This window comes from Nilaparvata lugens, chromosome 8 (assembly GCF_014356525.2).
Source record: "Nilaparvata lugens isolate BPH chromosome 8, ASM1435652v1, whole genome shotgun sequence".
NCBI lineage: Eukaryota > Metazoa > Arthropoda > Insecta > Hemiptera > Delphacidae > Nilaparvata > Nilaparvata lugens.
In genome coordinates this window covers 43,184,705-43,201,494 of record NC_052511.1, presented here as the reverse complement: position 1 = coordinate 43,201,494, position 16,790 = coordinate 43,184,705, and the positions used below count along the sequence as shown (strand labels likewise).

At 35.9% G+C, this 16,790-nt stretch overlaps 1 protein-coding gene across 1 annotated transcript in view; it reads left to right on the top strand.

Moving 5' to 3' along the window:
* The window catches only part of LOC111044357, a 125,821-nt gene extending 116,077 nt beyond the window's left edge, over positions 1–9,744 (top strand). Inside the window, exons 4-7 of the mRNA XM_022329484.2 lie at positions 4,951–5,114; positions 6,203–6,389; positions 7,777–8,040; positions 9,405–9,744. Of these exons, the coding sequence (XP_022185176.2) occupies positions 4,951–5,114; positions 6,203–6,389; positions 7,777–8,040; positions 9,405–9,697 (908 nt within the window). The 3' untranslated portion in view covers positions 9,698–9,744. The remainder of the gene's footprint in view (positions 1–4,950; positions 5,115–6,202; positions 6,390–7,776; positions 8,041–9,404) is intronic.
* Positions 9,745–16,790: the final 7,046 nt, after the last annotated feature.

Below are 16,790 nucleotides of genomic sequence, written 5' to 3'. Positions count from 1 at the left end.
AATAGGGCTGTATCATTGAGATATTATGATTGAACAATCTACAGGTTTTTCCTCAAGGAGCGATATCCAGAAATTGAATGATGATTGTCTCTTAATAAAAACAATATAAAAAACTTGTAGTAGGCCTTACCTTTATTAAAAACTTCAAAATAATTTGAAGAGTAGTTTCGAGAATAGGTCATTTTAATAAAGGGTACTACAATTTTTTTTCATTAATTTGAATAAGTAGCCTATATAAGTGGAGTGATTTTTGAATGTTTCTTGTCTTTGAGTATATATTGATTAAATATTGTATGTTAAATTAATAGGAATAGGCTTATATCCCCATACAGTCTTCATCTACGGTCACAACATGATATTGTAAATTATCTCAATCACGAGAAAAGCTCGGTCCCTCAAAGTCTCGTAAGTTGTAACTGAACTATCTATAGAATGGTTATATCATTACAACTAAGCTCTTTTAATAGGATATGCATGGTTTGAAAAATCAACAACGTAGGTATGAGATAAATGATCAGAAATTAGACGATTCCACTCTGAAAAAAATGTTAAGTTTTATCGTAGACTATACATGGTTTGTTAATGATCAATGAGGGAGAAACAATACCTCGACCACTGTGTAAAACTTAGCATCAGCCGTCAAAAGCTTCCGATTCCAATCAAGAGTGAAATTGCGCTCGGAATTCCTTTGTAGCATGTAATACGTATTGGAATGACATTTCCGTAGCCAGCGAAAAAAGATCAAAGAAATGAGCATCAGTCAATCAGCCGTGAGCTTTTTTGACACTTGTTGGACGAGCCAACTACAAGAAAGGAAAGCTTCAATCAAATAAAATTTCGATCGTTTGGATCGACTACTGAATAAGTGAAGAGTAGTGGTGAAAAAGAGTGGGGAATAGGAGTGAGTGGACACTCTCACTCTTAAAAAGCGTTTTTCAATTTTGCATTTGCAAAAACGAATAAGCCAAGTGACCCGCTCCAATTAGGCTCGGGGCTATTTCTGGAAGGGAATCGAGGAAAGTCCTCCTCCATTTCGCTCTTTTGGGGAACTGCACAGCACACACCAGCAGCTGCAAAATGGCGGAGAGAGTTTTTTTCGAGTACAGATCCACGTCATTTCAGTCAGCTACGGGCTCAATCTAATTCTTTTCCTCTCGCGACGACGATAAGAGCCCCAGTCTTCGTTTGTAGAGTGAACAGTACAATAATTTCGGGAGAGTGCCTGTGTGTGTGCGTGCGTAATGGCAGAAATTCATTAGAAGATTGGAAAGGAGAAAGAGTGAGTGATTGGAGCATTATTCACTCAATCATGCCGACTGAGCTGGCTGATTGCTTGGAAAGTAACGTGCGAGTGAGTGAAACAGCGAGAGGATAATTCGTACATTACCTCGAACGAGTGAGTGGGAGAGCGAGCTTACATCATCTCGTATGATGTGGGCGAACAATTCAAGAGCGCAATGTGGTTTTCGAAATTGATTTGAGCTTGAATGAACAATGAGGTAACTGGAAACTGTTGTCTGTTGGAGAGTTATTTATTTGAATCTTTCTTCCAGGTGATGAATCAAAAACCCCCAGAGAGTTTAAATGGAGATTGAGTATGAAAATTGAACAACTTTGAAAAATACTGATCTTCTTTGCCTTACACATCCTTCGAAGTGACAATCATGTTTATGTTGATTCAATTTGAAGACACAATTTCGAAAAATAAATAACTAGTACTAGTGATTCTACGGAAAAACTGTAGCTGATTGAAATCAATAAATGATTTAATGATGTAGGAGAGAAAAAAATAGTTGAAATTTTTCTAAATATAATTAAAACTCTTTCAGTGTGGTCTCAATACATATCTGATTCCACAAAAAATTTTGATAGAAAAATGCTGATGATTGATCATGTGTAACAGAGACATTGCAGAACAGTAAGAAACATACATATAAAAAAGCATTCGCGTTAACAATTACGTAGAATAGAATATCTTTATTCATGTAATATTATGAACTGTCAGATAGTTGCTAATTGAATTGATTGGTATCACTATAAGAATAAGAATTTTATTCACCTTTATCCACTCAAGTTGAATAGAGATCATCACAAGTGAGATAATTCAATCTGTCTTAAACAAGACATGAACTTGATAAACCAGTATTCATCTCAAAAGAATAAACAGGACGATACGATAAGTAAGAAAGGTAACAATAAGTTTTAAATGAAGGCAGACCACCCTAAATTCCAGGCCGCTACAAAATAATTTACAAAATTAGCTTTCCGTGCTGTTACAGTCTGGTATTTGTTTGTGTTGGCAAAACTCACCAGTGGCAGCATTCATAGTGACTCTTTGCTAAGTAACGAAAGCCGGCCTGTTACTTGAAAATAAAACACAGCCTTCAAAGCAAACAAAAAGATGAAAAGCTATAGATAGATGTTTGCATTTCAGCTATAGAAACATGTAAACAGAAAGTGATTCTTAAAATGTGCACTGGTGTGAGTGAATTGATGCTGGGGAAACCCGTGTAATAGCCTTGATAAGATGCGGTGCAGATTTCCACACGAAGAGGTGCGTTGATTCCAGTGCGAGAGAGTGAGAAAATTGAGAGAGAAAGAAAGACCTGAAGATCGGCAGAGTAGAAAATGGCCGGAGCAAACAAGCTAATGGAATTAGTTTAATTTTGAAATTCCACAGCAACCAAATTATTTTCTCTTCCTTCCCATTTTGCGGCTCCTTTTTGCCTCACCCTCACCCCTAGCCCTTAAGCTGTCCTCGGCTACAAACCATTCAACTCTGCAACTTTCTTCTTCTTGAAACTGGTCAAAATTGCTAAGCTTCAGATTTCACATTTTGTTAAAATTGTTTAGAAGTTGTTCCGGTGGATTGTTTTGCAGTTCTGAAATGAAATATCGTTTCTGGTTAGCCTGTGAACTTGCAGAAGTTGAACGCTGTGTTCAACTGAACTTATTCGTCAATATTATTTCAGCTCAACTCAAGACATGAAATTTTCATTCAGCATGCCTCAATTAATAGAAGAGATTAGAAACACTCAATTCCACTCTTGAATTATTTTAGTTCAATAGAATTTAATGGATAATCGGAAACTTTAGTAAAAATTTGCCATAAATAAAAATATTGACAATCATTAGCTGAACACTCCAAGACTGAAACTCTATGCAATGCTTCTGCATAGAATTCAATTCCTTTTCAATTCATAGCATAACTTCTAATAACAATCATTATTTTCGTTTAGATTACCGTACATCACCACCAATCTTCTCGTAGACTATTTACTTATTGGTAGGTTATTTATCTCAACTAATCAATGGGAAAAACAAATCTATATTACAAAAGGAATAGGAACAACGCCAATGCAATTCTGCTGCTCTATACACACTCATATTCATACAGATTACACAAAATGACTTTATCATAGCCATATTTGCAATCGATTTAGCATGACTATATCGATTTATCATTAATTTATATGACTAACTTATATCATTTTTCTCGGGAGTGTCTTCTCAATAGAATAATTATTTCTAGTAGTAATGTTGTGTTTGAAATGAATGCTTATTGAGAAATAAAATTATTATTATTATTATTTTTATTATTATCATATTATAGTGGTGTATATTTTGTGACTTGTGTCGTGGATTCGCATTTGACGCATATATATCATAGTGTTTTAGTTCTTTAACATAAAGATAAAGATCCTTTTACATCTTCTGGAGAGCTATCGATATGGACAGAAGCTGTATAATCGCTATATATTTATTCATTATAATAGTTTTAAATATGTGTTGACTTTGTATATAATAAGTGGATGAATAAAACTGAAGTAGAGTGTTTGCAAGATTGAGCTACAGAAAAAACTAAGATCAAATTATAGTGAGAAAAAAATTTATTGAAAACTTTAACTTCTGGGCTTATAATGGTCACTACCCAACCATGGAGGCAGTCCAGCAACAAGCTTTCCTCCCATCATTTATTCATAATAATTATAATCTTCATTCAACCAATAAGAACGGATTTAGGTCTGACTCATTGTATCCAGATATATCTTATATCTGATAGTATCCAACACAATACTAACACACTTATTATGCAGAAATTTACTTCATAAATGGTTCTGATCATGAACAACGAACACTCCAAGTTAGTAATAATTATTAGGACAGGAATATTTAGTCAAATATAATAATAATAATAATATTTCTTCTTCCATATTAATCATGTACATTATTGTCATACCATGCTACATCTCACCCAACACAATATCATCGATAATAAATTCATTCAACCCATAAACACAAAATATGGTACTCGAAACAGACCCTCACATCTATCACCAGCATTATTTACTCATACAAAAACTTTGGCCGGGCAATCTGCTGTATGAATCATAAGTGCAATTATTGTGAATGCTTCGCAGGTCTTAGTGTAATGGTGAATTGTTTTTGTAGGTCCAAGCAGAGATAAACTAATATAGTAGTATTCTTTGTCTCTTTTCTGTTTACGGCTACTTGTAATATAAATAGAAATACAAATCTCAGTACCCATTTTGAATTATTTAATCAGATGATTGTGATATAAGCAGAATGTTTGTTCATTTTATCAAATAAAATAAAATAATTTAAAAAGGGTACTGAGATTTGTATTTCTATTTTTTTTTTTGTAGTATTCTTTGCTCTATGATTGTGAATATTTTTATTGTAGGTCTGAGTGCGATTGTGAATTATTGTATTCGTAGGTTTAAGCCTGATTGTATATATGCTTTTATCACTTCTTCTTCAAGTGTGATCGTGATTTTTTTTTCTCAGGTCTAAGCCCTGATATTCTTTTTGCAGTTCTGAATGTGATTGTGAATATTTTAATTGCAGTTCTAAACTATGTCTTATAATATTGAATTAATTCAATTTAATTTTTGCTATAATTGTATTGATTGTGCCTTGTTTTTGCAGGTTTGAGCCTTGCCAGTGGTCTAGTGGTGTTTGCGTCAGTGTTGTCTGACGCCTACATGGATCGACCAAGGCGGTCGCAACTGCAGCAGCTTTTCGACTACCGCTACGGGTGGTCGTTCTTCGCTGCCGGAGCCGCTTTTATCATGGCTGAGTTCGCTGCTCTGGTCTGTACCAATTATTTCTCTTTGATCTCCCAATACTATCTGCTATTTTCTCAGGCCCAGTTGCACAAAAACTGGTGAAATTTTAATCGAGATCAAATTCAGAGAAGGCTTTAACTGAGAGAAGGCTTTTCTGATTAGTTCTCGTGCAATTAATAAAGATTAAAATTAAACCTGCTTTTGTGCAACTGGCACTCAGCATATTATTTCCACTATCTTTCTCATCTAATTATTTCACTTGCTTGATATTTTCCTCTTCTTGTCCCAATTACTGTAATGATATTATCATCTATAAAACTGTAGAACAATTATTTCATTATTACTATAGTCCGTGCAAATTCACTTCAGACTCGGAGGAATATGCAGCACAGAGAAATGGAGGGAGATCAGCCAATTACAGTGATTAATAGATTAATGGGTGGAAGCGTAGTTGTCAATTTGTCAGTCGTCTGACCGCACTCAGACAGGTAACTTCGCATGTGTAGCATGAGCACATGAACAGTCACTAGAAGTTTGAGATCTTTGGTCGCTTCAAAACGGCAACATCGCGCCTCTGTATCCCTCCCGCTGTATGCTATCTCTGCTGCACATGTCCATCCCAAGTTCGAAGTAAATTTGCACGGACTATAAGATTGCTGCTCTGGCAAGTATTAGTTGCTTTTTAGTAGTGCTTTCTGAAACACACTGTATCATTATGTAGAGTCTGTATGGAAACTGTAGAACTATCAAAATCTTAAAGAAGAACAAGACACCCGAGTACAACGGTTTTTTCAAATAGGCTATTATTTATTCTAATAATACTCCAATTTTGAATTATTAATACTGCAATTTATTACGTTTTCTATAATGAATGTTTTCAGTTGAAGTGTTCTTCACTTCTTTGTTCCCGCTGTATACTGACCACCGTCAGTGTGCACACACCTCAAACATCTCTGAATAACTGGGAAGCATAGACAAAATCGTTTTCAAATGTTTGAAAACGACCAATAACTTGTTTGCTAAATAACTGCGAAATCCAGAAAAATTGCAACCAAACTTTCCACATGTTTGAAAACGACCAATAACTGGATTACAATTTGTGTTTTTGGCAGGTCTCGATCACCGCCTACCTGCGGAGGTTTCCGACGGTGGAGGACATGGTTCGCGCCATGGTGCCTGGGGCGGAGCGGAGGCTGCGTGCTCGCCACCAGCAGGCCGAGTTTCTCGTCAGGCGGCAGGCGAGTGTCGGTGGATACGCCTGCGAGAGAGAGCCCGGTGTCACCAAGGGCGATCATGGAGGTTTGTTCATTAATAAATTATTAGAAAAATTAAAATCTTCTAACTTTTAAAAAGGGAATTCCCAAAATTTGGAAAGTCATTTACTTTCTCCAATGCTTAAATCAATAAATGAGAGCTCATTTTCATTTAAAAGTTAGTTTTCCCACCGAGTATAACTTTGATTAAAGAAAATATATCGATTATATATTTATTATTCTACAAAGGCGACTCTCTAGAAGTATTTCAAGCCTAGGTGATGATGATGGGATGAATGATAATACAATGAAGGTAGAGTTATGAATGAATGAAAATTATAGGTTATGCTATCCACTTGAATTGATTTGAGTCCAATTTTCAGTCCAGAAAAAAATAAACTAGAAATTTTGAATTTGATTTGATTGAAGACCGTATATAATAGAATGATTACATTCAATAATCACAGATTTGATTATTAACTTATATTTTTTGAGTGAAATATGTCAGTATTCCAGTTTTAATATATCTTTAAACATTTTTCCAAGCTGTACTCCTACTTTCACACAATTTATATTATTTGTTTAGCAAGTAGTACTTTTATTGTACCTGAAACTTCTTTCATTACCACTGAATTATTCAAGTAAAATGTTGATATTCAATTGTTCATTAACTGGGGGTGATGCCTACATAAGCTCTAGAATTGTGCTTGAGTAATGAAACTGATGATGATGACAGTTGAGTGGACCGAAGAACTCGATTTTTGATCAAGATAGAATATTTTTAAATCTATGTGCAAAAGTCGTACTTCACTTTGTATAAATATTTTCTGATTCTTAAAAAATCAATCAATTATGGTACTACAAGTTTTTATTTTGTTTTTTATTAATTTCTGATTCTTCTGTATTTTAGAAATAAACAAATTACATTACCTTTTCAATTGACATATTATCAATTAATGAAGACATAATTTCCAAGAACAATTATTCTTTTAATAACTTTTCAATGGAGAAAAGGGTACTAAGTAACTATTTCTTTATTAATTAACAAGTTGCCCTATTGAAATACTTTATTGGCATTATTAATATTATTCAATGATATTCATGTAATATTCACGAATAATGGCCATGGAATCATTCGTCTTATTTGCATTACTTTCAATGTTTATATAATTATGTGATGATTGACGAATCGTTCATTAATGTTCAAAGAATCAAAAATTCAACAAGCACGTAATAAAAAGGATAAACTCAAATCTGCTTCCCTCCCTAATTCAAAAAGTTGAAAGTCTCAATGAGGTTAACACCACAGAATACAATATTCTGTGCTGTATTCTGTGGTTAACACATTATAATTATCACAAACATTTATTTCATCATGATTGTAATGATTTCATTATTACCATAATTAACTGCAGAGTTGTTGATGATTTTAGGAGGCCTAGTAGCTAGCGAGCTGGAGGGTGTTGACGGTCCCCTGTTGACAACGAGCCGCACGCCGCCAGATGTTTGCACGACGCCAGGGGTGACAACGCCGGGGGGTGACGACAGGGGGGGCCGACGCCCCCCTACCCACCTGGCGGGGACTACTGTGCCCATCACCCTCATGCAGGGGCATCGCCAGGCTAGGCCCACCAGTCATGCGCCCACTCTGCTAGAGTACCATCAGCGGTTCGCTGACTGTACACTCGTGCACCAAGGTCAGCAGTTTTTCCCAATCATTAACCTATCAGTCCAGGTTTTCAGTGAATTAATGGATCATTGGAGGACTAAGGACCTGTTGCTCAAAGTTCAACTTTGATTAAGTGCCAAATGAAGACGTATTTGGCTTCTCTGATTGGCTTTCATGGCATTTAATCACGTCATTCCAACATCGTTGACAATTTTAATACTAGCTAGTTTTGGTTATTGTTGTATCATCAACTAATCAATTAAATAAATCAATGAATCATTGAAAGACCGAGAATTATTATTACAAATTTGAATAATGTAATTCTTTATTGATTTTATACAGTATTGATGTAATTATTCAAATTAAAATTTTAATTGATTCTGGTTCCTTTTATATCTCTCATCCTTGGTATAAGTAACTCTATAATAAGTTATAGCTACATTTTTTACCCAGTATTTTGATAGTTATGCATCCAGATTTGAAAGTATGGCTATGCCAGGAACGAACGACAATGTCAGACGTCCCCTACAAGGCTAGACTCTCAATTCAGGGATGAACAGTTACACTCAAGGCTCATATCTGTGCGTAAATGCAGTCTGTCCTTTCTTATGAGAAAATCACTATTTTTTCCTTCCGGCAGTCGCGCTGTTGTAAAAAGTACAACAGTGTCAGTTTTTTGCTGCACAAAACTATTGAATGGGGTGGTGTCAGTGAATGAGTCACCTATGCTTTCCAAAACTTTTCCCCCATCAATCCACCTAATTGCATTATCAACCGAGCAATTGTTTAGTCTTTAAGTACCATTAAGTCGCGACAGTGCATAAGTCGCACTGTGCATAAAATATGATAAGATAGAGAAAGACTGTAAACGAATCAATAACGCAAAATTGATGGCTCTGCTTGATGTACCTTATTGGGCTATGAAATGGTGATCATCCAATTGTTCATAGGCGTGAAATAATCCAAGAAGATTGAAAAGTAATTATACAATTGATTAATATGTTTTGACAGTAAACAGAGTACATAACACTTGGAAAATTGGATGTTGTAAAAAATACAACACGCGACTGCTCATGTGATTGAGTAGGGCGCGTCTACCGAAAGGTTAAACTAGAAATGACGGTACTCATATCATAATAAATCATTGGAAAAATCTCATATTTATCCGATAGACTCAATTTATATTCTACTACTTTGCTGATATACATCATATCTATGATTTTAATGATCTCTCAAATTTCAGTCGGTTCTTCTTCTAGTTTACTGAGTGTTGTTTTCTTCCTCTTCTCAAGTCCACTATAATAATTTCTCCATTCCATGGTATTTTTTACGTCTTTCATAAATTTATCTTCAAGACTGTTGACAGAGTTTAAAATGAGTTGATGTTTGCAGGGGTACTGGGCGTATCAGAGGCGGGCCACGCGGGAACCTCATCATCGTCAGCGTCGGGATCCTCAGCGTCTTCGGGCGGCGCGATGACGTCGACCGGCAGTTCAGCAAGCAGCAAGAGCTTCCAGCCGTCGCACCATCACGCGGCACCGCGACAACGCAAGCCGCGGCCTGCCGCTTCCGCTTCCGCTGCCGCTGCCGCAGTTTTCACCGGACCACTCGAGCCGGCGGACAGCAAGAGCAGTCCCGTTTCGATCGCCTCCAGCCAGGGCTACTGCTCCGGCAGCGCCGTATGACAGCACATTGTCATACACTCCGACGAGGAGATTGTCTAGCACTTGCAGGCTGATGATGGACTAAATGCACCGGATGCAGTGTTGGGCGGAGTGTTAGGTGGAGAACAGACAAAGTGTGGAACATTGGAACGTTGTAGGGTGCCCAAGTCAGTTGGAACACAACATGCATCGGAAGATCCAGTTGAGGAGAGAGTTTTTGTTAGAGATACAGGGTCGAACTGTGCGACATTAGAACGTTGTAAAGTGCCAAAGTCAGTTAGAGCACAAGATCCATTTGGAGAGATAGAGTTTGTAGGAGAGTCGGATTCAAAGTGTGCTACATTGAAATGTTGTAAGTCAATTGGAGGAGCACATTCAGTTCGAAGCCTACAGTTTGTTGAGCAGTCTGGATCAGTGTATGCCACATTCAAACGAACAAAGACGTCGAAGCCAATTGCAAAGCCAGTTAAAGTGTCAGACTTAGTTGGAGAAGATTTGGATTTCGTTGGAGAGTCGGAATCGATTTGTGAGACGTTGAAACGTAAGGTGCCAAATACCATTGGAGAGTACGTGGGAGTGTTGGAGTTTGTTGGAGAAACAGATAGAAAATCTCCGATAGGAGTGTTGAAATTGGTTGGGGTATCAGAGTCTGATGGACAATCCGAATCTATGTGTGCAACATTGAAACTTTCCAAGGTGCCAAAGCCGTCCCGAGGAGAACATCCAATAGAAGTGACTAGGTTGGTTGGAGAGGTACTGCCTGAGTCGACGGTTGGATGTGAATTGTCTTCAGTGCCAATCCTAGAACCAATGGGAGAACAGTTGGTTGGAGTGTCGGAAGAGTTGGAACCGGTTAATGTTTCAGCTCCCGCCGAATTCTCAGATCCGTTAGAAGTGCCAGAACAGTGGATAGTTATGCAGGGTTTCACACAAGGCAATCAACAAGTGACAAGACTCTAATGATTAATTGAATTCGAAATTATAATAGAAGCTGAGCTGTCTTCCCGTTTATTAGAAATCATGATTGTTCAATTTGATATCAGATGTGTGCTTGAGTGTCAAGTGTAAATACGAGTGTTATTCATGTAAATACAAACAAGAACTGAAAACTTTCAATGTTTTGACAAATTAATATTTTTTCAAAAACTTCGTAATAATTATTATCTGTGGGTTACTTGATCAGTCAATGGAGTTCTAGTCAAATGACATGAAAGATAATACATTTTATTCGATGTTGAAGGTTCTACTTTATACAACTGAGTCGAAATAATGATTTTATTGAATTCAATATATTTTTATTAGTCTACCAATTCCATAAATAGTCTATTGGGTGATTTTCATCAGTTTTGGAAAATATACCAAATTTAATATTTCAAGGCTGACTGGTAGAGAAGACTGTGAAGTTCTAATCCCGTCTCATAGAACATTCATTTCTCATCCCATTTAATTTCCTGATTTTCTCACTTGGACTTTAGTTTACAAATGATTCTTTTCAACTTATATGATTTCATAATTCAATTGACATTCTGGTTGTGATTGATTCATTGGGAAAGCGAGCCCTATCAGAAAAAACGTCAGATGAATGGGATGAAAACAATATTGAACATGCACCACACAAACGTTGATCTGTTTCGGAGTTGAAATACAGCAATTGAATCTCGTTTTCATCCACACTGAATCTGTAGGACAAAAAATTACGGAGGAACTACATCTGCTCTCCTACGCATTCATATATTGTTTCCAATAGAACTAATTCATTGTAAATTTCAAATTAATGCAAGACAAATTAATGAAAAATTTCATCCCACTAATTGATATTGCTCATATTTTATTTCCATTCGAGACTTTTTTAGTGAAATTGGATTGATTTTCAGACACTCAAATGAGCCTAGTTTGCCAATCTGTTTCACTGTACGTTTAATGAAAAATACACGTTTGAAACGCATCATCAGCTCCAATTATATTGTCAATGATTATGATATAATTGGAATTATATTACTGGCTCATTCAATGGATTAATTGCATTTTGAAGAGGATGGAAGTGAAATTTTCAATCAAAATATCATCATGAATTTCATTATACGAATTCGTAAATGAAAATTTTGTGATATAACTAATTTATATTTCCATCATCATTGAAAATATTTTCATTCTGTATCTTCAAATTACAAGGATTGATCTTAAGATTCGATTGTGAATAACTCTGTTATAGAAGCTAATGTTTTTGGAGTATTTCTATGGCATTGTCAGTTTTATTAAATCATTGTTTGTGAAACTATGAAGTATTTTTACTTTCCTTGCCCTATTGCCATAGGTAATGTATTGGGGAAAGGTAGTGTATTGCTTTCCGAAAAAAATTAAGGTACCCCAATTTGTAAATTTCTATACGTTTCAAGCTCACCTGAGTCCAAAAAAGTGGTTTTTGGGTATTGGTCTGTATGTGTGTGTGTGTGTGTGTGGTGTGTGTGTGTGTGTGTGTGTGTGTGTGTATGAGTGTATGTGCGTCTGTGTACACGATATCTCATCTCCCAATTAACAGAATGACTTGAAATTTGGAACTTAAGGTCCTTACAATATAAGGATCCGATACGAACAATTTCAATCAAATTCAATTAAAGATGGCGGCTAAAATAGCAAAAATGTTGTCAAAAACAGGGTTTTTTGCGATTTTCTCGAAAACGGCTCCAACGATTTTGATCAAATTCATACATAAATTAGTCATTGATAAGCTCTATCAACTGCCATTAGTACCATATCTGTAAAAATTTCAGGAGCTCCGCCCCATCTATGCAAAGTTTCCCAATTATCAGGCTTCAGATACAATTCAAACAAGAAATTTCAAGTGGAAAAGATTGATCATGAAAATCTCTACAATTAATGTTTAGTAACATTTTCACCTAAAATTGAAAATAACTCGAAATTCGAGAAAATGTGATTATTTCAATTGCAAACTGTTGATTCTATTAAATCATTCACTATGAAGAGATAGCATACCTCGTGTGTTTCCAGCGTTATTGTCCTGTCACCAGCTGGCTCAGATCTTTGAATAGTAGTAGACTTGAGATCCGCGGGAACACTAGCGTCAGGTGATCAATTTTCATAAGGGCAAGGAAACTTGTGTGAGTGCGCCTCACCAGATTTTTCTCTTTCTTAACACACAATTCAACCTCAATCCAATCCATGATAATTATCTAATGTCAACTTGAACCTATCATATTCGATTACCTTTCTCTATCCTATTATATTAAGCGAGCAATTTCTGTATATTTATATCTGGTTATTTATGTTCAACGGATCTCGAAAACGGCTCTAACGATTTTCACGAAATTTGGAACATAGTAGGTTTATGATATAAAAATTCGATTGCACTAGGTCTCATCCCAGGGAAAACTCGCTAAAGGACATGGAAAGGATAATAATTATTCATCCTTGGAAAAACAGATGGTACTTTCGTCGTCTGTCGATAACAGAAGATGTGAATTATATTCAGCTGTTAAACTATTTGAAAATGAAAAATTCTTTATTTGCAATCAACCAGCTTTTCTCTCGAGAAAAATTAACAAGAAATTTTGATCGACTTAAAAAAATAATACAATTTGTTGACATGATATGGTATATCATACTAAATTAGAGTAACATAATTTTCAAAGTTAATCATTATTTTACAGTTTTAAGTGATTGGTGAGTGTTATTTTTTCATTGAATTTGGTTTGTAAAAAGTCTAAATTAGAACTTTTCTATTTTCAAGTGTTTGGACTGGAAATTGAATCTGAATTTCAAATTTATGAAACATAACTTACATTTTGAAAAATATTAATAGTGTATAAATCAAAATTCGGGGAAGAAAGAGTTTCGGGCTGTGCTTGTTAGTCCTTTCCCGATAATTTTAAAGAATTGTGTTCTGTTTATCAATAAATAAAAAACGAGCGAAGCTCGGTGCCCCGATATTTACATTGATTCTGGGAAAAATTATGTCAATACCACCACGGCAGTTATACTACAAGCTGAAAGAACAGCAATTTTTCTCATAATGAAAGTCAATATTCCGTTAGTTCTCCTATGGAACTCCATTCATTCCTTTTATTGATAACAAATGTTGAATAGGTGAATGAATTGAAATGTGAATAGTTGGACTCAAGATCCAAAACTGAATCCAAAATATGAAAGTCAGCGAACGGTAAAAAAGTACTACTCATGATTACTAATGATTCTAATATGTGTACTGGATAAGTGGTAATTGAGCTTAAAATCAGTAAGAAGCCAGAGATTACAGTGATTATTGAAATATTTCTCAATTACTTTAAAAACGTCGATCATTTAAAAATCGACAGTAGGTTTTATTGATTATTTGTACAAGAAGATAAAATCTTCAAAGTAAGTTTCGATCACAACTTTTGAGACTTTTTTCCCATCATTCCCTATTTTAAAGCATGGTTGTTACTTGAAATCCAAATTGTTCTATTTTGGTGAGGATGATGTCCACATGAGCTCTAGGCTTCAACGTGTATAATGAGACGACTGATGATGAGAGATGAGTGGACCTACAGTTTCAGATGGCTTCCGAGCTACGGGGAAGCGATTCAATAATATTTTATCCATTCAATTACTTTCGCAAAGTTTACCTTTTGTCTCAATTATTCAATTTCATTTCATTAATAATTTTTGAAACAACTTTGTCTCCAAACAATTCTAACTCTTTGACTTGAAACAGTGAAAGAAGTGAAGAGCGAAAAGTGTAGACTACATATATTTTTGTAAAAAGTGTCAACCGTTTTATGTGTTTAGAGACATCATCATCTGGCAATTGCAAGGACAACACAAGTTGTGAACAATGTTGCCGCCGGAGCAGAGCAGTGGTTGAGCGAATAACTCTTGGTGCCAGAGTCAGACTCAGCTCAACTTGTCTCTCCGGGCGGAATGAGCGAGCCCCACCAACGGAATGGTCAAGACAGACGCAATATATCTGCAGTGAAACTGATTTTCTCTCTTCTCCTTTTTTCTCTTTTCTTCCACTTCTTTTTCCCTCTGACCTAGCTGCTTTGGGGAATTGTTTTTGATGAGAAATCCGGTGGCGCGAGTCACAGAACAACACACTGTGCGCCGGCAACAACAGATTTGTCAACTCACATGCTACCAGGTTATTTCTAGAAAGTTTTTCATGTTCACTGGCTCCTGTTTGTTAACTGGGCTAACAATAAGTGATACAGTACAATAGAAAAATTGTATTGTTGCAGTAACAATTTCACAAATTACAATCCACTGAAACAGTTATACAATGGAAGGCTAGTTGTGAAGGATATTTCACACCGCCGTAGCGTAGATTGAAGTTCGTTTTTTGAATGACGTAGCTGATACATCTCCTAACTTTGATCAATCTACCAGCATAGCTTAGCTGGTTGGGAATGTTATTTTTCAGCATAGGAGATACGCCGGCTACTTCTTTCAAGCTACGCTACGGCGGTATTGGATAGCCGTTTAAGACCGCATAGATAAGAAGTCATTGACAGGGGCGGTGCACAGTAAATTTAACTGGATGGGCTAAATTGTCGTAATTAAGAGTTTTGACAGAAAAGCTATAGAATATAGAATGAGAAACAGCTGAGGTCATGTGTAATTGCTCCCTGTTTAGAGCTATCAATAGTCAATTTCAACGTGCATAAACTGCACGTTACTTATTTATTTATTTATTTATTTATTAGAACAGTTACAAACACGATATTTGGAAAGAGAAACAGGCAATTGCACAAAACTTCTTCAATTCCTTGATTTTGGCACATAAATAGTCCAAAGTGAGGTTAAGTTTAAAATTTCTGTTTTCACCAAAGATTAACACTCAGAGAATACGTATTCGAGATATGACTGATGAATTTTTAATTTCGAAGGGTTGATAAGATATCCATCACATATATCCTTGATATAGTATTTTCGCCCAATAAATAATATATGTTTATTTCTTTCCACGTATAGTTATCAAGTATAGAGTTCAGACATATCGATCAATAAGTCTATCGAGTATTACTCGAGCTTTCTTCTGGTTTGAGAATGTTATGCCACACACTTGCCGAGTGCGTACAAATGACGACAAGCGCGAGAGTTTTGTCGAGACGAGCGAAAGCGAGCATCCACAAATATATCCCATCCACACTCTCCATTGTCATCCATTGTCTGCTTGCGGCAAGCGACTTTCCAGGATTGTGGCCTAGGCATAACACATTGTTTCATAACATTACCACTCGTGAATTTAATATTTCAATACATCTTGACATAACAGAAATTCAACATACATTGAAGAAATGAGTTTCAGAAAAAATTACTGAGTGTTTAAAAAGTATTTATAATAGCAATGTTAATCCCCAATTAAAAAATGTATAACAAGATACATGGCGTCATACTGATTTTCTTCCTTATTGATTTAGTTCATGTTTGTGTAAACAATCAATTCTCAATGAGGCTTGTTTTGGCATAAAGTTGTAAGTCTCTATAAGCTATAATTTTTCTATTGATGGGAATAAATAAATAAAAGATGCATTTCGATGCACATATGGAACGCATTCTGAATAAATAAAGAATAATAATATGAAGAACATTGGATTCATATTCCAACCCAATTACATTACGAAATCAGATCCAACAGAACCTCGTAATCCGTTGGTGCAACATACATGCAAATTGAATACTCGGCTCATATCACACTCGCGGGCCATATTTGTTCCATATGCAAAATTGCTTCACACATGTAGCTTGCAACGAGGAAAAAACAGGCAATAATCAAGTTTCCCAAGCGAAAAAGGAAACAAAACAGAGAGGGCAAAAAAACTAGTCGCGAAGAATTAAAAATTCAGGGTGACGCCGAGTTTTATTCATTGCGTTTTGGGAGTGCGATATGGGAACTCGATGGAAATATAATTCGCTGCTATCAAAAATGCAGATGACCGGGGAATTTCGTTGGCGATCGCGAATTCAAAGCCGGAATATATTCCGCGTTCGCGACGATTTCTTTTTATCGCCGAGCGATTGAGATTCATGAACACTCGCTCGATCGCAGATCACATCATACAGTGCATGTGAAGCGAGTCTCGCGATAAAAGTTTGATGAATGAGAGGGAAAATAGAG